General features: G+C 38.9%; 1 protein-coding gene across 1 annotated transcript in view; it reads left to right on the top strand.

Annotated features, from left to right (window-relative positions):
* DMD (dystrophin) overlaps positions 1-21,731 on the top strand; it is a 1,998,908-nt gene that overhangs the window by 382,697 nt on the left and 1,594,480 nt on the right. Inside the window, exons 6-7 of the mRNA XM_049644567.1 lie at positions 5,886-6,058; positions 13,058-13,176. Of these exons, the coding sequence (XP_049500524.1) occupies positions 5,886-6,058; positions 13,058-13,176 (292 nt within the window). The remainder of the gene's footprint in view (positions 1-5,885; positions 6,059-13,057; positions 13,177-21,731) is intronic.

Here is a 21,731-nt window from a genome sequence, read left to right as displayed (position 1 = left end):
GTTTTTTTTTTTTTTTTTTTTTTTTTTTTTATTAGCATGTGGAGGGTCTTTCACACTCTGGAATACCAAAAGGAGTGCTTTTGCAGTCTTTCCTCATCTCAGACCTCTCACAGTCTGTTGTCTTGCGTTTATGTCCTTGAATCACTGTATTGTGATTGCAAGGATGTAGACTCTTCTCAGCCTCTGCCTCCTTATCTTCTCTGTCTTCTATCACCCTGCTTGGTTCTCTTAAAACTTCTAAACTCACTTCCAAAAAATTCCTCCTGCTCAATACTCCTCATCATAACCCAATGAATCCCAGAAGGTATTTTCACAGAGTATACATTTGCCTTCCTGTTAAGTAGTCACAAAAGCCATTGAATATCAGCAGAGATCAAAGGATACTCTGGCCAACCTAATGTACTTTCCTGGTCTATCAGATTGAGAATGGCATTAAGAGATGGAAAGATGTGAATCTTTTGTTTCAGTGCCACATACTATGTTATTAATGGTGCCATGGAGGACTTCCCTTTGAACTTGTAAAAGCTGAGGAATGCTTACCGTGTGTCTCCTGTCACTGGTTTTCCAGTTTCCGTGTAAATAAAATCATTAGCCTGAAAATAATTGAGGAAAAATATATTATTCCTCAATAATATATTGAGGAATAAGCACCATTGAACAAACTTGCGAAGTAGACATATGCCACATGTTTGGCATCCTTTCTTCCTTTTTTTAAGATTAAAAAAATTTATTTATTTTAGAGAGGGAGAGAGAGAGTGAGTGGGGGAAAGGCAGAGAGAGAAGGAGACACAGAATCCGAAGCAGGCTCCAGGCTAAGAGCCGTCAGCACAGAGCCCAATGCGGGGCTTGAACCCACGGACCAGACCATGAGATCATGACCTGAGCTGAAGTCGGAGGCTTCACTGACTGAGCCACCCAGGGGCCCCTTCCTTCTTTTTAAAGTGCAAACCTTTCTTTGTAGGGTGGTTAGCTGAGTTCTGATAACCAGCTGGAGATAAAAACATATCTTGCTAACAGTGGTGTGCTATCAGAGGTCATGTCCCCACCTTTGCTGGCTAAGTCAAAGGAAAAACTCAAATCCAGGGCGACTTTAGCCTGCAGTATTTATTTACTATTTGAACATCATACAGGAGAAAAGATGGTTTTGGCACTGAAGAAAGCCCTTGCTGTAAACTCCTGCCTCCCTAATGCTCTGTGTGCAAGACAGGTCTTGCTCTGGTCCTCACACACAACATCCTTCCCTTGTAAAAGACTGTCCCTACCCCTTTTTACTCTTGCTCCTCCACTCTAACTCCTTTTGGTCACAGGATGGATTCTGGGAAGGAAGTATTGAATTCAGCAGGCGGGACGTTAATTAAGGCATGCTTTGGGGACCTGCACCTGAGGAAGGGAGAAGGTAACCAGAGCGAGAAGAGCTGGAGGTGTGATACACACCCAGCCACAGTTGTATTGCACCCCATGTGGAACTGGGAGCTGGAATAATCCTTGAGTGTCACTCTGCGTGAGGCTGACATGGCAAAGCGTTTAAACCATTTCTCTTCAGCAGTCACTAGATGCGGGCTGCCTTAGGAAGGGCTTGACCTTAGGTGACAGGACTCTCCAACATCAGGTAGTCCCTGAGAGGACTCACAGATGGAGCAAGGAGCCTTTCCTTGAAGGACACTCTTGGTGGTGCACCTCCATGCCTGTCATAGCTTCTTTGCCCAGTTAGCTCCTAGTCATTTTTTGAAACCACTGCTCAATGACATTTCAACTTGTTCCTTTTGAAAACAGATGTATAGCTGTATGCACGCGCACACACACACACACACACACACATTTGTTTAAATTGATTTTCTTTCTTAGGGACTGTTAAGTCCTAAGGGTGGGAAAGTTTTCTCCTTTAAGACTCACCTTTGGACCAGCTCAGTGTCTGAAGGTTGGTCCTTAATAAAGATTTCTGGGTAATTGTTTTTTATGTAGGAAAAGAACTGATTATCTCACATTGACCTTTATTATTATTTTTTCTTAGCAACATTTGCACCCAAGTAGAAACAATACCAGTGGGGCTGAGACTGATAAGCTGAATTAATGACATAATGATGCTAAAGGAGTTTTGGTTGGAATACTGTGTTGTCCTGTAACATTTTGTGCATAGAGGGCAGCCTGGCCAAGCGCTTTCCAAATGGATCCCATTCATCATGGGAGGGTTGCCTGATCAGTGCAAATCACTACCACTGATCTGGTAGGTGCCGAATCCAACGGTGGTTCAGCATAGGACACAGAGTACATGTCTTGCAATCACTTTACATGGAGGTTGTGCACTTGATAACTTCAGAATATGGTGAGAAAAATGATACATCTTATATAACTCTTTGACCTATTTACTCACTGAGTAACTGACTAAATAACAGGTCAGGATGGAATTAAGAAAACTGGATAATCTGCCTCTAAATAATAGATTTAGCTATCAAGGGATAGTGATAAATATATGCAAAGATCTCACATCTTCACATCATTACCACATTTACAAAGCATCATCTCAAATCCTTTTCAAGTATTTTAAAGTGAGATGTAGCAGTCTATCCTAAAATTTGCATCAACTCTTTCATAAAAAGATGACTAACATTGGAGATGTTAAAATATGTATTTTCCCCTGAGGCCTTGGTTAACTTCTACATGGATGAGGAAGCAAAATAAAATGTCATATTTAGAATACACAATAAATATTCATCATCTGATCACATGTTGGTAGTGTATGGACCTTATGCTTTCCAAAAGGAAAGCCCTTGGTGGTAAAAACTAATCACATTTACTTAGATACTTCGTTCAGGTGTATAAGGGGCCTGACTTTTATTTATTTATTTATTTATTTATTTCTTTATTTATTTATTATTTTTTTTTTTTAACGTTTATTTATTTTTGAGACAGAGAGAGACAGAGCATGAACGGGGGAGGGTCAGAGAGAGGGAGACACAGAATCTGAAACAGGCTCCGGGCTCTGAGCTGTCAGCACAGAGCCCGACGCGGGGCTTGAACTCACTGACCGCGAGATCATGACCTGAGCCGAAGTCGGACGCTCAACCGACTGAGCCACCCAGGCGCCCCCCTGACTTATATTTAAAAAGTAGCCTCATAATTATGCCTTTACTATGCTCTGTAGACAGTTTGTTCTATAATGTGGTGTCACCGCATTCTTGAAATCTAGAGAAATGTTTAGAATGGATTTCTGCATGAGACGAGTTAGAAGAAGGAAGCAATGAAATACGACAACCCGCTGAACGGCATTTGCACAAAGCCATGGCAAGAATCAAATGTACAGAAACTAATAAAAATAAAACCAGGAATCTGGCCTTTTTCTCCTCCGTGGTCTGGGTTTCCACTTCCCTTCCGGCTTCTGGGAGAGAGGGAGGGAGGCGGAGCTTCGGCTCTCGCAGCCAGCCACCTTGTGGCCCACAGACCTTGACCCTGACCAAAAAAAACGGCCCTGGAGCCTGGTGACCTTCCGGCTCCGCCCTCACGCCTGCGTGCTGTATCTGGTCGCTCAAAGGCTGCCTCCTGCTGGCGGGGTCGAGCTGTCCTTTGTCACCTTTGCTGTGTGGCCTCCTCAGCAGCTGCCTTCCTGCCCGCTCACCTGCGGGACTCCTGCTGGCCCTCTTCTGCTTCGCCCAGGGCCTGCTGCCGAACAACAGTGGTAGGACATGCGCTGGCTCACGGTGGACTTCCGACGCCGTGTCAGGGCCGTTCTCGTCTACCTCGCCGTCTCCATTGCAGCTGTCGCCAATTCTTCAGACTTGGCCCTCAGATGGGGTCCCTGGCGTCTTTACCATCATCGTGCTTGCAAGGGACTTCTACGTGACCTTTAACGAGGCGGCCAAATTCCTCGCACCGGGAGACTCTGCAGGCGACAGCCAACAAGGCATCGAAAGAAAGGGCTGACGCCGTCTGACGGAAGGCCTGCCAGTGCCCGGGCCACCCGCGCCACACGGGTCATTACTCCGGCCCCCTGTGACTGGAGTGTGGCCAGGGGACACCGTGTGCTGGGACGGGGGCTGTGACTTCGCCAGGAGCAGCGGTGGAAGTTGCCGACGGAGCGGCCGGCCTTCAGCCCTGCGGCGCCACCCACCTGCTCTGCGATTGAGGGCCTCTTGAACGCTCAGCCCCTTCTCTCCACGTCTGCCCCACAGCCCGAAGCCCTTAAGCTCTCTGGCAAAAAGGAGCACGAGGGGACAAAGCAGACGGAACCTTGTCACCCCCATCACAGGCAGCGCTTCTTGATGTAGGGGGAGGGAGTGTGGGGGTTTGAGGACAAGTCGCTTTGTTTTCGTCTGCATTTGGCGCCCCTTGCTCGTGCCGCGTGCTTTGTCCAGAATGATCCTTCCAAGATTCTTTTGTTCAAGGAGTACCGGGTCCCTCTTCATTCTCGAGGCAGGAAGAAAAGTGACTTTGCCCTGTCATCTAAGAGAGAGTAGGTCTCGGTGACCGTAAGTGACACCTCGCATTTTTGGAGACCACATCTGCTTCAGGTGACATGACTCTTCCAAGACAGTTTGAAAGAAAAGCTCATAGATTAGCTTACCAGGTCCAAAATATCAAGAAATAACCGTGAAATAACAGTGACAGCATCCTGGGTGGCCCAGACAAATGCTCTTTTCCTGGGGGCCACCAGCACTCTGCTTCTAGACACCGGGCCAGGTCTCTTACCACCTCTGGGGAGGTAAGATGTGTATTCTGTGTTCACCTCGGGACCTCTACAGTGTATGTATCTTCAGTGGGATTTTGTGACACGGTTTTTAATACTAAAGCGGCTTCTTCAGTGTCATTTCCCGTGACCCAAGAGGCCTCATAAACGAGCCAAGGTTTTGGACCCATGTTTTGGGCATTTGTAACTTTTATTCTTCTCTTACATGTGAATCTATTTCCTGAAAAAAAAAAGCTTTAACAAATGAAGCCAGACTGACTACAAAACAAAGACAAAACAAAACCCAAGGCAATACCTTCACAGCTTTTAGGGATAAATACTTTTACTTCTGTTGATTTTTCTTGTTATTTATTTTAAAAAGGCAAACTCATTTATCCTGTTCTGTTTTTCCTTTTGGTCAGTACACATAATTTGCATTATTTTAAGTTATGTTATAAACCTAGGGATTTTATTTTAGTATAGCTGTCCTTTGATTCTTAAAACAGCCTTGTATGTATAAAAAACAGAGGCCTAAAAAAGGTTCAATGGCCCAATTAACACAATTTGTTAATAGCTGAGGCAAAATTTGAACCTAGGTTTAAAGAAAGTAAGCTCATTCTCTTAGCCACTGTGCCATTCTTTCTTCCTTAAAGCCACTAATGTGGGTACCTGCGTGGCTCAGTCGGTTAAGTGTCTGACTTCAGCTCAGGTCATGATTTCCCGGTTCGTGAGCTCCAGCCGCACATCAGGCGCTCTCCTGTCAGCACGGAGCCCGCTTCAGATCCTCTGTCCGTCTCTCTGCCCCTCCCTTGCTTGCACTGTCTGTCTCTCAAAATAAATAAATAAACTTAAAAAATAAAAAAGCCAGTAATCTTATTTTAAGCCTTTGGTCGATAACAAATCTGATGTTTTTGTACACTCTTCTCTAGCATATCCACTGAAAGTTAGAAGATGAGCAATTCGAAAAGCACAAAATTAATAGTTTAACGTGGCAGAATCTGGGAGTGATATTAAACGTGTGCAATAAATGGCGTATCGTGACACCAACCAATAAGAATACATTCCTAATTAGGACAGACTCTGTCCTGGTAGAATCTATTATTCCTCACTACTAATTGACCCTAAAATTCCTATTATTTTTGAAGATTAGGACATTTACGTTTAAGTTTGTGTGGTTCTTGTTCAGGGAATGCATTTTCTCATGAAAATTTCTTTCCACACATAGGTCAAAAATGTAATGAAAAATATCATGGCTGGATTGCAACAAACCAACAGTGAAAAGATTCTCCTGAGCTGGGTCCGACAATCAACTCGTAATTATCCACAGGTTAATGTCATTAACTTCACCACCAGCTGGTCTGATGGTCTGGCTTTAAATGCTCTCATCCACAGTCATAGGTAAGGCGACTACTGAGATACTAATTTTTGTAAGTATTGATTTAGAGACTTAAATCTTTTTCTCCAGTGCCGTTCTGGCTCATTTCCTACTATTTAACATGTTTATATGTTAATGTATTTAATCATATTGATCTGGCTCTCCATTGGAATGCCCTAAATAAGAAGAGTCTTTTTTATGTGATATGTCATTTAATGGTTGAAATATTAAAATACAGGAGCATGAATACGGTTGCAGGAGGGGGCCAACATGTTTGAAGTTGGGACTCTGCCGGAAAATCAAGGTTGTATTCTAACTTCGCTAAGAATGGAGTTGGTCTTTTTACACAAATAATTGTTAGTATGGGCCAAAACTTCAGAGCTAGAATGGTTCCAAATCTCATGTGAATGGCTGTAGTAAAATTAATTACTATCATCAGATTAATAATGTGAAAAAGTAACATTTCTCTTGTCAGATATACACTTAGATAGCAAATACATAAGGCTTTGTGTATTTGTGTGTGTGTGTGTGTGTTTTAATTTGGAGGTTGAAAGAGGCTTTGAGCATCTTAGCAACCAAGGCAAAGAGCAGACCACAATTCCATGAATCAGTGTTTAGAATATCAAAAGAAACAGTTGCTCTGGAATAGCAGAGCAATTGCTGGAAAGCATGAGAGAGTTGTGTGGGTCATCATAAAAAGAACTCATTGTGTTATAGTGAACCAAATACTCTTAACTGTATTCCAAACACTATTACGTTTTCTAAGATAACAAAATAGTTTGCTTTTTCTTGTATCAAGATGCTTAGTAAAGGAATTATTAACAGTTCAAGACAAAGCAAAACAACGTGGTAAATACATATAAATAATGCATTCGTATGTATGTAAGATATATATATATATATATATATATATATATATATATATATTTTACGTATAACACATTGAGTGCAAAGGATATCTACTTTGGTTTTCCTATTACCCATCTCTTTTATCAGGCCCAATCCCCAGGGTCAAATACATTCCCTTATTAACCGTGTTTGAAATGCCACTGGACTGCATCTGCCCTGATTTTCAATGCAGCTTATCTTTTCTCACTTTGATCTTTCTTTTCTTGACGAGTCTCCCATTTCCCTATGCCGATCTTGTGTCTAGAAAAGTCCAGAATATAAATTTTCTTCATGGTAAAGCTCCATCCAAGAACAAATGCTCTCTCAATAAGCATCTTTGTCAGGTGTCGTGCTCCAGCTGGATTTAATTAACCCCAACCAGACTGGGTTTCCAGGTGAATGACTCAGCAACCCGATTTTCAAAAGGAGGCAAACTCACGCTCATTTGGCATGTTAAGCAGTGTTAACACGTTGTTTTTCCTAAGTATGATACGAAGAAAAATATTGCATAGCTTCGATACAGCTAGATGAGAAGGGATAGAGGCATTCATTCTGCATTATAAGTCAGTGCTGATTTATGCAGCCACATGCTTCACAGTAAGGGCCTGAACATATTGATCTTGCTGTTCATGTACACGTTGGCAAATGAACAGAAATACCGAGGATCAGGTTATGTGGTCCTTGTTGGCTCTTTAGCATTTTCTTTTCAAGTGGAAGACTTCAGTCCTGTCAGCATGTTCACACACTACATTTGTTAATATTATATGTCATGATTTCTGAATACATTTGCAATACAGTAAACATTTCCAGATTGCCCTGCAGCATCTGTCCCTGACCCACTCTTTCTTTCTCAAAATATCATTTATATATTCTCTCTTGTCATAGTGAATGAATCATCAGTAACTACCTTTTCATACATAACATAGTTACTTTTCAAGAGGTTTCTCACAGTTGATAATGCTCTTTCATGAATCATCTCTGTCTCCTTTTTGTCTTTGACAGATGTTCATATTGTTTATCTAAAGAAAAAAAATGGTTGAAATTTCTGTTCCAAGGTGATTGTCTTTGGTACACTTAGAAATGTCATGAGGTGTTCTGATTTCAATAATTGAGTGACTAAGCTATATACAACAAAGGCATGCACTTAATAAAGAGCATAGGGATTGACAAAGAGCCTTGCAAAAGGTTAGGATATTGCTTGCCTTATATCTATTTAAGGCTAAATTTTATCTGAATATGTAGGAAATGAGAAGTATTATATTAAAATACAGAGTCCACTACAGTGCAGTTAAGTGGAGGCCAGACTCTACTTTTGTGGGAATACTAAATGTTAATTCATTAGAAATAGCTCAGAATATACAGATAAGTTGCTGTAAGTATGATGTTACAATTACATTTTCTTCCTAATCCATCATTTTAATGTATTACCAAAGAAGTAACATAGGACATAGTTAAAAAAAAATCAGACATGGTGGGGGGCAAAGGAAAACAAAACAAAATGTGTCTTCGTGACCCCAACCCCACCCAGTCACCCTCCATTTCCTGGAAGTGGTTACTGTCAGCAACTTTTATCTTTCTGATGGTTTTCATAATTACATGTTTCATTTCCTGATTAATGTCTGATAGGAGGTAGATTTGCTTCTTAGTGCGAAGCCCACAAATATTATCTCTTATCCCTGTTTCCTAATTTGATTACTACAATGTAATCATTTCATTCTTAAAATTGTTGCCTGCAATAGTTTAAGTGGTATTGGTGTACTTTTTTTCATCAAGTTTATAATTTTTTTTTCAAATTTTATTTTTAAGTAATCTCTACATCCGGTGTGGGGCTCAAAGTCACAACCCCAAGATCACGAGTCACATGTTCCTCTGACTGAGCCAGCCAGGCGCCCCTTGTTTCATCAAGTTTAGACAACGGGGCGCCTGGGTGACTCAGTCGGTTGAGCGGCCGACTTTGGCTCAGGTCATGATCTCGCGGTCCGTGAGTTCGAGCCCCGCATCGGGCTCTGTGCTGACAGCTCAGAGCCTGGAGCCTGTTTCGGATTCTGTGTCTCCCTCTCTCTGACCCTCCCCCATTCATGCTCTGTCTCTCTCTGTCTCAAAAATAAACGTTAAAAAAATGTTTTTTTTAAAGTTTAGGCAAGATTTGTTGAGTACCTGATACAGAAGATCACACTCTCTTCTCTCCACCTTCCATTTTGTTATAGTATTCTTAAAAAATATTTTCTGAATATAGTTCATACACAATGTTACATTAGTTTCAGGTGTACAAAATAGCGATCCGACAACTCATACTATACTCACCACAAGTGTAGATACCATCTGTCACCATATAACGTGATTACAATACCATTGACGATATTCCCCCGACTGTGCTTTTTATTTCCATGACTTACTCATTCCATAAGTGGAAGCCTGTTTTTCTCATTCCCCTTTGCCCATCCTACCCACCACCCTCCTGTTTCATTATTTTCCCATCAACAGTGTTTGTAACATTTGCAAATATAAGTTATAGGTGTTCTTGGCATGAGCCTATAAATTGAAAATGCAGTATTGTTATTTCATACATACAATTAACTTTAGAACTAAGTAATACTTCGTTAGTAATAGTATCAAAGTAATTTGATACTATAATTAGTCCCATTGCACATAATGGGAAACTGAGGCACAAAGAGGTTGCATTATTTGCCTAAGACCATTTGGCTAATATGTGGTAGAGCCAGAATTTGCATTTACAGAGGACTCTGCTTATCTACTGGGCTATGTTATCTTACTCAAGATGTTCATTTCCTCAAAAGGTTGGTAATCCTTGGTTGCACGTTCTTATCTATGAGTTCAGGTCTGGGTTAGCATGGGAAGGTGTGCGGCTTTCTTCTGCATTTGCTTAGTCTTACAATTCTTTATGCATTTGGAGATCATAGTTGCTTACAATGTTAATTAATGATGAATTTTAATCATTTAAAACAGATTAATCTTAATACTAGAGGGGACCTCCAAGGCCATTCAGTACATTTCCTTCTTTTTTAAATGAACACACTGAGGCTCGAATAGGTGATTAGTTCATGACCAAGAGGAGAAGGGGATGAAGGAAAAAAGGGTTAGAATGAGGAAGCAGTTCTGTTTTTTCATTATACTCATTTAACTCTGTTGACTGTACTGTAGGTGAGAAAACTAGTCTCTCACACTCTCCTACCTATATTCTTTTCCACTTGGATTGCTGAAGGATGGAGAAAAGAAGGTGGAGCAGAGATTTCAGAGTGAAGTTAAAACTTCCGCAAATAGTATAGAATTTATGATTTCTCTTTTGAAAAGAACGGAGATGTTTCTTTTAAATCTTTTACTTTCTTGTGTAATACGATGATCACCTACACACTGAACAATCATCCAAAGAAACGGAACCTCTGTAGCAATGTACACCTCACTCTGTGTTCCTGTTCACCTCATTTCTGTCCATAGCCCCTGGGTAACAATGTGATGAAGGAAATACTGGTCGAGAGAGAGACAGAGTGAGTGCAGGGGAGGGGCAGAGAGAGAGGGAGACACAGAACCCACAGCAGGCTCCAGGCTCTGAGCTGTCAGCCCAGAGCCCGATGTAGAGCTCGAACCCACGGACCGTGAGACAGTGACCTGAGCCGAAGTTGGACGCTTAACTGACTGAGCCACCCAGGCGCCCCTATCATTGTTATTTCTTATAGTCTTTCCACACTCGAGTAAGCTCGCAGGTTATACAAATTTCAGGTTTTAAAGTATTATAGCTTTTTGGGTAACATGGAGTAGAGAGGGCAGGTTAGACTTGCTAAGAAGTGAACAAAATTCTGGTAAGTTAATCAGGGTAGCATCAAGAAAGGAAAAGGAAATGCGAGTCCAATGAGAGAGTTGTCCGTTTATTTTCATTTATGGTTTTTGAAAATAACAGCTAAGCCCATCCTTTATAATTTCCTACCTTGCAGAGCGTGAGTTCTGAGGCAGGAGTCCATTGACAGACCCCATTGTCTTAAAATTCTATGTAAAGTATGTTTAAAGATACGGACAGGTTTTTGTATAGATACACGTTTTCTAGTGCTCATCAGATTTTCAAAGGTGTCTGTGATCCAGAAAAGGTGAAGAATCCGTTGATGAGTGGTTTCCATTGTTGTAGGGGTAAATGGTAATTCCTTCAACGGCCAAGACCTTTCTCAACCTCCTCCCAGTCCCCCTTCCTAACCCTGTCTCCCACTGCTTCTCGATGGTAAAAATCTCTCTGTGGAGGCAAGCCTGTGAGTTTTGACCAACTAAGCACATTCTGCTTTTTTCCTGGTGTAAGAAGTTTGATTTTTTAAATATCATTACAACTCAGAATTCTATTCTCAAAAACTTCTTAAATCTCGTTGCAAACCATGATTGAAGATTCTCTTAAGCCTCAAAAATTTCTTGACCTCTTCAGATTTTAGAAAACCTTCTCTATTTTTCACATTTACAATGTATTTTAACTTACTATGATGTGGGTATTTTTTCCTTATTAGGTTTTAAGCCCTTAAAGGATAAGAATTCCCTCTCATACTCCTTTTTGTTTTGTCTATTATTAAGTAAATTGATATTCTTATAGTATATTGTCATCCATTTGCTGCTTCCATGTCAACGAAATTTATTGAATCAACAAATATTTAGTCAACAAGTATTTATCGACCATCTCCTATGTGTCAGGCTTGCGTTTCTAGAAGTGAACAAAAGCAGTGAAAAAAACCTTTATTCTGCATTCTAGTGGGGGAAACAGATACATAGACAAGATTGGTTAAAATATATAAAATATTAAACAGTAGTAAGTGCTGATGAGAAAGAAAGGGATAGGAAATTAGTATATGTATAAGTTTGATTAGGAAGTGTGCAATTTTATTTATTTGTTTTTAAATGTTTTTTCCACTTATTTTGGGAGAGAGAAAGAGAGCAAGAAGAAGGAGGGGCAGGGAGAGGGAAGGAGAGAATCCCAAGCAGGCTCTGTGCTCTTAACGCAGAGCCTGATGTGGGGGCTCTATCGAACCGTGAGATCATGACCTGAGCCAAAATCAAGAGTCAGACACTCAACTGATTGAGCCACTCAGGCACCCTGGGAGTGAGCAGTTTTACATGGGGAGAGAGGAGGGAATAACAATCATAATCATAATCATAATAATGACTTTTAAGGAAATACATAAAGGAAGTAGAGAAGTGAGCCATGTCAGTGTCTGGGGAAAGAGAATTCCAGGCAGAGGGAACAGTACATGAAAATACAGAAACTTCCTAGCCTCTTTGAGGAATGTGAGGAGAGAGGCAAGGAATAAAATCAGAGAGTTAATGGCGAGGCAGACCATGTAGGGCCTGGTATGTCAAAGTTAAATCAATGAATTTTACTCCCCCGATAGCAGGGACTTGAAAAGAAGGTTATGATGAAACATTTTAACAGATCACTCTGGCAGCTTTGCTGAGAATAGATTAACAAGGGCAAGGGTGGGAGTAAGGGAGCCATTAGAAAGTTAATGCACTAAATAATCCATGCAAAATAAAATGGTGGTTTGGATTGAGGGGATGGCAGCAAGGATAGTGACAAGTGGTCAAATTCTGGATACATTTCCAACCAAGTGTTGTACGAGAATGAGTCATCAAACTAGACTCCAGAGTTTCTGTGTGAGCCACTGCAAGTTTGTACTTGTCGTTGATTATTGAGGAAGGGAGAACTATAAGAGAAGTAGGTGGGTTTGGGGTGGTGTGATGGGGATGAATACTACAAGTTCAGTTTTGGAGCCTTGAGTCTTGTGATGACTCTTCATGGAAATACTGAATAAGCAGATGAATCTAGAGTCTGGAGTTCAGGGAAGAGGTCTGGGCTAGGCTTGTAAAATTGGAAGTTACCAGCACATGGCTGGCACTCAAATTTCCGAGGCTAGGTGAGATTAATACATTTCTGTTGCTTGACAAGGTAGAATAAATTCTCCTTTGTTTTCTTCAGGTTTTTCAAGTAAAAAACCAACTTGTTTCAATGAAAAACTTTATTGAGGGGGTAATGAAGAGTAACATTCAACTCTTAAGGATGATGGGTATGAGTTGTCAATTAAAAATCAAAATCTTGTGGAAAATTGTAAATTGATTTCTATTTGTCTTTGTGTGTGTGTGTGTTTCAGGCCAGACCTGTTTGATTGGAACAGTGTGGTTTGCCAGCAGTCAGCCACACAACGACTGGAACATGCGTTCAACATTGCCAAATATCAATTAGGCATAGAGAAACTGCTGGATCCTGAAGGTTGGTACATTTCTCGAGTGCCATGGTTTTTAGTGTAGTTTAATATTTATCATGTCAGACTTAAAATTTGCACAAACTAAGCACAAAAGAGAAACTATGCATGGTATGTTTTTCTGTATCCTGGATGTATTTAACATACTCTTTCTTCTTGCATTATATTCTGAATTGTCCTACATGATTTTAGTTCACAAAATACCATTATCTTAAAGTGTGAAACTTGAGGGAAAAAATTCCAACCCTTTAGAATGTGTATGCCTCATGGATGAAGCATACTACGTTTGAAGTATGTTGACTCCAAATAGTTATAAAAAGTTCATGTTTTGCTTATTCTACCAAGAGATTTGATAGACTAATCAGCTATAATTAATTAGCTACTCTTGCCAATTTCATTCATATACTCTATAAAAGGCAACATGGTTTACTGTTTAAATGAGGAAATCTTTTCCTGGCACTGCTTCTGTTATAATTTGTCACTCTGGGGGAAGTCCTCCATTGGATGGTTATTCATTTGCTGCTTCTTAAATTGACAGGCAGCACTGTATTTATGTTTTCATTATATTATGCTTAGATAAATAGCATCCTTATCTCTGGTGCTACATAGTCCTACTTTGCACACACATGCATTAGAGGGATAATGATTCTTGACTTCTGCTTTTCTTCTGGCTTATGAGGCACTTTTTTTGTTTGCCAACTTGTTTGAAATTGTACACTCTGTTCTCACTTCCCTGAGGCTTTACCCTACTTTAAAACCAGAATTTGGAGAAGCAGTATCAGTGGGATTGATATCTGTGACATAATACAACCTGGTATTTGGGTAGGGTTATATAATTAAACGGTCTTTGGAATATCGAATCACTTGCAACTGCCGAGATTGAGTGGTAGTGATAGGTCTCATCAGGAAAAGCCCAGAAACACTTGATAGTCTTTCAGTGAACTTACCTTCAACTAGAATCTAATCCTCTGTGTTGCAGACCTGATTGTCTCATCTTATTGACAGCAGATGCATATTGTGTGTGTGTTTGGGGGGAGGGGTAATTTTAAACTCAAAAACGCATATATCAATCCAAATGAAAATTCAGTCATTTTAAATGAGATACATAACTACCACAAGAACCAGAATAGTCACATGTAATTGACCAATATATTGTTCTTACTAGGCACATGTACTTGGGAAGGAAATTGATAATAACACAAATGTGTTTGTGAGGTTGAAATCAGATTAAGTTCATTAGAAATGTTTCTTCTGCTTTAAATAATGCATAATTTAGCACTGACTCCTGTAAACTCTTTTTGTTGCTTCAGTAGATAATTAGCATTCCTCCTGCCCCGGTGGGCCCCGGGTTTGCTCTAAGGCAGAAATTGTATCAATCTTATTTCCTTGTTTTGCAGGATGGGGGAGGGTTACCTCACTGTTGACTCCCATACAGATTCACATGTTTTTTTTTATATCTCCAGTGAGGTAGATAAGGGCAGACATAATGAAAATATGAACTCTAACCCCTACGCGTAAAAGGTACAGTGTATGGGTTTGAAGGATACGCCTGTTAATAGTGTTTTATTTTTCATTAATCCATACATGGTAAACAGTTCCCGTTACCTGGGATATATGCTCCAGTTATTCTTGTATGTGCCCTATCCTTTCATAAAATAGTAAGCGTAGGCTTAAATGATTTTTTTTCTTGTTAAGTGACAAAATGGCTTTTGATCTTAAGTCCTCCTTTGAATCAGTGAAATAGGGACCCCAAATAGGCATCTACATCATAATCAGGAACTAGATTGATAAGCCTGTAATCAGAAAAGGGCAGTTACATAAATGATGTATTTTAGAGCATAAAATAGCCTGATATACCCATTTCCATACGTTTTCCTAAATGAGAAGTACATGTTGAAATGCATATCCTCTAGAGCATTATAATATCTCAAACAACAATTCAATGTCAACCAAGTATAACAAGGAATACAAACTGATTAATAGAGATCAAACCCCTGGTTATGGTTTTGTTTTGCCAATAAAGTCTTTGAGCTGAAAACCCTTTCTGTTGATGGGCTCCCTTCCATTTTAAAGAGCATTCTGTCTCCTGAAATGGTTTATTACAGTTTATTTATGGCTGTCAGTAGGATGAGGATTCAACATAAATCTTCAGTATCTTTCAAGAGATGTTATCAGTGATAATTGAAAAAAAAATACTAACTGAATCGTAAGGATTTTTATTTACTCATTTGTTAGTCGCAAAAGAGAGAATAGCATTTCTAAGAATCTAAGACTTAGAACACTTTGTTCAGTGTATCTCACATGGGAGATTCATGGACTTCTTTCATGCTCTGTATGGTAATTACCTTTGAGCTGTTCATATTTTTATTTAAACACATATTGGTTCTGTAGCTTATACATAACGGTGTCAGCTATTCTCCAAAGCAGTTTTCATTTCATAACTAATATACTTCTTAGGAGGTTAATAAAATATTTTGCTTTATATTTGGGGAGATTTTTATTTTGGGGGGATTGAAGTTGTATTTGGCTTAAGAAATACCTGCCAAAAATGTGTTTAGAATTTTAAATGTATGCTTTGTTTATTGGGTTGATTTATAAATTAAAAAGTCATTGAAGTATAATTGGGAGGTTTTCATGTCTTGCATATATTGACTTTGGTATATTTTATTTGGCTTTAACTGGTGTTTTGAGGCCTGAGGTTTGGTTTTAAGAGGAATTGCCTTTTAAAATGAGTAGCAGTAAGCATTAGCATAAGCAATTTCAGGAGCTGTTTCTGGTGTGTTGAAATGTTAACATATGCAAAAATAAGTACTCCTAGGGTAAAATTATTTAATAATTTATGCATCTTTAGGCTCATAGTTATAAAAGGTTTATCTCCTTCAAAATATATCCTATTATGAATCAGACGATTCACTTTCTGTCACGATTTCCCTGTAAGACATGCTTAGTGCTTGCATTGTGGGTTTTATATACCCACAATTATTGTTTGCTTCCCTGAGTTTCATCAAATTAGTTTGTTTGCCAATCCACACAGCACTTTCTGCATTAAGAGAATGCTTTGTCAGCTTTTCCATGTGAATAACAAAGTAAAGATGTTCTTTTTAAAGGAATAAAAAAAATGGGGATAAAAATTGTGCTGGTTCTAGATATCTTTTGCATATTACTGTTCTAAATCATTTCCATTTGGGATATACGATATGATGTGAAATGCCCTCACATATTTACCAGGGTAACTTTGGATTGAAAAATGAATGATGAGAGTCAAATTTGAGGAACACTCTGGCTTGCAAGAAATATTTGTAACCTCAAAATGACATTTACAAACCAATTAGTTCGGTTTTAATCCACTTCATTTTAACTTCATGAAGATGGTGACACAGATTGTATTTTCTGCTTGGCTAATGTCTGCATCACTCTTCAGTTGTTTTCAGAGCCTACTTTTCCAAGAATAAGCACTGCCTTTTGGAAGGTTACACTCCTGAAATGAACGGTTTTAGACTTAACTTTATATGTATGCAGTTTATTAGCCTTTAAAAAATTTCAAGGGAGGAACGTCTGGGTGGCTCAGTTGGTTAAACGTCCACCTCTTGATTTCGGCTCAGGTCATAATCTCACGGTCATGGGATTGAACATGGGATCCAGCCCCATGTTGGGCTCCTTGTTGGAGCCTTACTTCCTGTCTCCCTCCCCTTCCCCCTCCCCCCTCTCCCTCAAAAAAAGAAAGAAAGAAAAGAGAGAAAGAGAGAGAGAAAGAGAGAAAGAGAGAAAGAGAGAGAGAGAGAAAGAAAGAAAGAAAGAAAGAAAGAAAGAAAGAAAGAAAGAAAGAAAAAGAAAATCAAGGGAAAATATGTAGCATTTGACCTAAAAGAGAAGAATGCTTTTAAGGCCTCTTATTTGGATATCCGTTGTTTGAGCAAATGGTGTTTTTCTTTCATCTTTGTTAAAACCATCACATTTTGATTCCTTAACAAAAAGAAATATTAGTAAGTGGTTTATGCTAAGTTAACATGTAAAGAGAAAAACTATGCCAAATTTAGAAGGATATTGTTGACTGAAATAACTAGAACTTCTTACACACATGCACATTCATTTCGTATCATTTGAATTGATTTTTATCTAGAACCTACTGTAGAATACCTTTTCTTCCAGAAACTGTAATGAGATTGGAATCTATTGGTGTTCCCCATGAATATGACTTCAACTAGAAATTTTTATTATAAGTGTCTCAGATTCTTTAGAACCAAACTGTCTGCAGTGTTAAATGTTCTTTTTCCCACATATTAAAAAAAAAAAAAGTATTTTAGTAGTACATATAAATAAAAACAGCCATTGTGTTTTTGATGACAAAGTAACTTGTACAAAATATGTTATTTGTATAATTTTTTTGTTGATTTAGATCATTGTCTCTGGCAGAGAGTCTTTAGATATACTACAAATTGTTGCTATCTAAAACTAAATGGTGAGTTTCTTGGAAAAACATGTTTTAGTCTAGTTATTCTGTTATGGAAAATGGAAAGTATGATCATCTGCTTATGCAGATATGATAATAGCAAAATAATGTTCCTATTATATCAGCAGGAGACTACTTTTTCCAGGATTTCTTTTTTAAGGAAACATTAAAATTTGATCATTAAAACCATTATATATCATTTAATAGTGTTAAATGTAATAATAATGAAAATATTTCTTTAATTTTGAACTGCAGTGGATTGTACTTGGAATGCACAAATTAGAAATGGTGTCATATTAGCAAAGAAACAGGGTACATTAGCAAATTTAGTGTTGACATCTCGTTTACTTCATGTGTCTTGAGTGCAACCTTTTAACAAAGGAGTTTGGGAAGTGCTGTTAGTTTAAATATATACTTGTATTAGTATAGCTTAGAACAGACACTAGCATTGATACATAATGAGGCTTTAGGAAAACTGATGGCTGATAGAGACGTCCAGAGAAATGTGATCAACATATTCCTAGCCTGCATGTTATTAGAGTAAGGCTACTTACTAGGATATGCTTGACTATTTTTAGGTTTTATCCTGGACCTAATAAAATAATATGTTATTTGTACATTTTTTAAATTGATTTAGATTATTGTCTATGGCAGAGAGCCTTTAGAGATATTACAAGTTGTTGCTATCTAAAAGTGAAAAAGAGGTTCTTTTACAACTTTTCTTTTCCATGGGCGGATACATGATACAACTAGCCTTAACTATCCAATGCCACTTTAATATACTTTAATGCATTTGAGTTAAAGTTGACTCGACCAGAGTGTCTGGAGACATCCTTAGTTTTATCACTGCTACTGTAGAGAACAAATCTTTAAGGGACAGTGAGGCAGTACTTTGTACATGAAAGTAATACACAGCAAAATAAGTAAATGAAAACTTACTACATGAGTAAAAAGTTACCAGTAATAGTATACAAACATTATGAGGATACACATAATACATTAACACTGTGTTCCAGATGATTATATTAACATTAAGATAATACTGTTGGAATATTTTATTTCCTGTTGGAGAACTTTTAAATTGCTTGTCCCAACAGAAATCCCAAACAAATAAATATGTTAATACTTTCCAGTAGCCTGAAAAGCTAACAGTGGTATGGTGGGTGGTGGGGAAATGGAGGGCGGGAGAGAGAGAGAGAGAGAGAGAGAGAGAGAGACAGACAAACAGACAGACAGGGAGGGACGGAGGAAATAGGAATTTACTGTCTCTCTTTGATGTCTTCTACATTATTCTCAGTTCAGATAGCATAGAACACCAAATATTTTCAGGACAATTTGAACAAATCAGTAACAAATTGATGTCATTTTTATCGTGTTGATTCATTTCAGTCATTTGGATGACTGAAATAATTGGATATAACTGTCCCCTATTCACCCACTTAGACAATAGGAAGACGTCCAGAACATTAAAGACAATATTTGTGTGTGTCCATGGCCTGATTTATCCTTTACCATAATTTAGCGTTTTGTACTAATCTTTCATGTCCTTTCATAATTTATGACAATTTTAACTTCATGGAAAATAGTTGATTTATATATTTTATCTCACAGAAGTTGATTTGTTAAGATAAAATGAATATTATTTCTCATCATAGTTAAGTAATATAGTTTCTCACTTGATTATGAAATTTAAATAAAGAAGTATAATCTAATCATGTTATTCAAGATTTATGTTGTGATGAGGTTCTACACCAAATTTGTTCAGGAGCATTTGAGTATAACCAACCCTTGTCTAGATAACTGGGAATTTCTTTTCAGTTATTTTACTCAGATTTTTTTTTTTTAATCTAAGTGGGGGAAACATAACATCTTAGGCCTATACAGTCACAATAAATCATATTGAATGACTCATGGGGCATTAAATTGTTTAAACAGCTGGGAAATGCATCCACCACATTCTAGTGCTGAATGACATATAATATTTTGTGGATGATGTCTCTAGGTATATCATCGCTAGGAGTCCATTAGACTGTGAAGGAAAATATATTGGAAAACCAATTTGTTGCCCCTTTGTTTTTAATTTTAAGTAAACTCAGCTATGATGCAGTAAATTAGGTATTAGTATGTTTGAGTAATTAAAGTGGTCCATAGTTGATATCTGTGTTTCTTACTGATCCCAGAGGGGTAGAGCTTTAATCAAAAGCATTTTGAATATTTAAATTGTGATGGAAAATGATAATAAAATGGCATAAAAGGGTGTCTGGGTGGCTCAGTTGATTAAGCGTCCAACTCTTGATTTTGGCTTAGGTCATAATCTTGAGGTTTGTGAGTTTGAGCCCCTGTCAGTGTGGAGCCTGCTTGGGATTCTCTTTCCCTCTCCCCCCTCAAAATACATAAATAAACTTTTAAAAATAAGTGAAATGGGATAGTTTCAAAATCTCTGAGGTTTTAGTTAGATCAGTGATAATGTTTGAAAGTAAAGCATATGTTGCTTATAGCTGGAATATTTTCATTCATTTTACTCTTTTCAAAGTAGAATTAACTGTGAAAAAATTATGAAAGATATCCCAGAAATTGCAAATAAATATCTGAAAGCCTTAAAACTCAGTATTAGAAAAAGAGATTATCAGGTTGATACATATTTTTCCCAATTAAATGATTTCTTCATTTACAAAAAAATGGGCCGATTAACAGCTGGAATATGAAATACAAGCTGAAAATGTATTAGTTTAGAAGAATATTGGGTAAAATAATAATGAATTGAGGTCTTGGTTGATTCCATTTAATTCTTCTAACAGGTTAGTTATCCATGTAAAAAAGACCGGAAGCTTTACAGTAGTCTTGTGATTATACTTAAAAATAAAGGATACTCTTAGATTTATTTTCTTATGACAAATTTGTGTGGTTAGTAGGTCCTGTGCTGTCCACTAGAGAGATGAGCAAACTGTTACAGCCATTAAGTGCTTGAGGATGTTATATATTACTAAAATATATTATGGTGGTTGGTGCGCCTGGGTGGCTCAGTTGGTTGGACGTCCAGCTTCGGCTCAGGTAATGATCTCACAGATCGTGAGTTTGAGCCCTGCATTGGGCTCTGTGTTGACAGCTCAGAGCCTGAAGCCTGCTTCATATTCTGTGCCTCCCCCTCTCTCTGCCCCTCCTCTGTTTGTGTTCTCTCTCTCTCTCTTTCTCTGTCTCTTTCAAAATTAAATGGTTGAAACCCAGTGTTTTTACATTTTAGAAATAATCAATTGTTCTTTAGTACCATTCTTGAGAGTTACTTTTTCAATATTGCTGAATAACCTTGCCTCAAATCGAAGCACAGTTACCTTTTAATGTTTATTTATTTTGACAGAGAGAGAGAAGAGAGAGAGAGAGAGAGAGAGAGAAGAAGAGAGAGAGAGAAAGCGAGAGAGAGAGAAGAGAGAGAAAGTGAGAGAGAAGAGAGAGAGAGAAAGCGAGAGAGAAGAGAGAGAGAGAAAGCGAGAGAGAAGAGAGAGAGAGAAAGCGAGAGAGAAGAGAGAGAGAAGAGAGAGAGAGAAAGCGAGAGAGAAGAGAGAGAGAGAAAGCGAGAGAGAAGAGAGAGCGGAGAGAGAGAGCAAGAGAGAGAGGAGAGAGCTGAGAGAGAGAGGAGAGAGGAGAGAGAGAGAGGAGAGAGAGCAAGAGAGAGAGGAGAGAGTGAGAGAGAGAGGAGAGAGGAGAGAGAGAGAGGAGAGAGCGAGAGAGAGAGGAGAGAGAGCAAGAGAGAGGAGAGAGAGAGAGGAGAGAGAGAGAGAGAGAGCGAGAGAGAGAGGAGAGCGAGAGAGCGAGAGAGGAGAGAGAGCGAGAGAGAGAGGAGAGCGAGAGGAGAGCGAGAGAGCGAGAGAGGAGAGAGAGCGAGAGAGAGAGGAGAGCGAGAGGAGAGCGAGAGAGGAGAGAGAACGAGAGGAGAGAGAGCGAGAGGAGAGAGAGCGAGAGAGGAGAGAGAGAGCGAGAGAGAGAGCAAGAGAGAGAGGAGAGCGAGAGAGCGAGAGAGGAGAGAGAGCGAGAGGAGAGAGAGAGCGAGAGAGAGGAGAGAGAGAGGAGAGCGAGAGAGCGAGAGAGAGAGAGGAGAGAGAGAGCGAGAGAGAGAGG

Source organism: Panthera uncia, chromosome X, assembly GCF_023721935.1.
Source record: "Panthera uncia isolate 11264 chromosome X, Puncia_PCG_1.0, whole genome shotgun sequence".
In the NCBI taxonomy this organism is placed as follows: domain Eukaryota; kingdom Metazoa; phylum Chordata; class Mammalia; order Carnivora; family Felidae; genus Panthera; species Panthera uncia.
The sequence above is the reverse complement of the archived record's forward strand: the minus strand, read 5'-3'. Positions and strand labels throughout refer to the sequence as shown.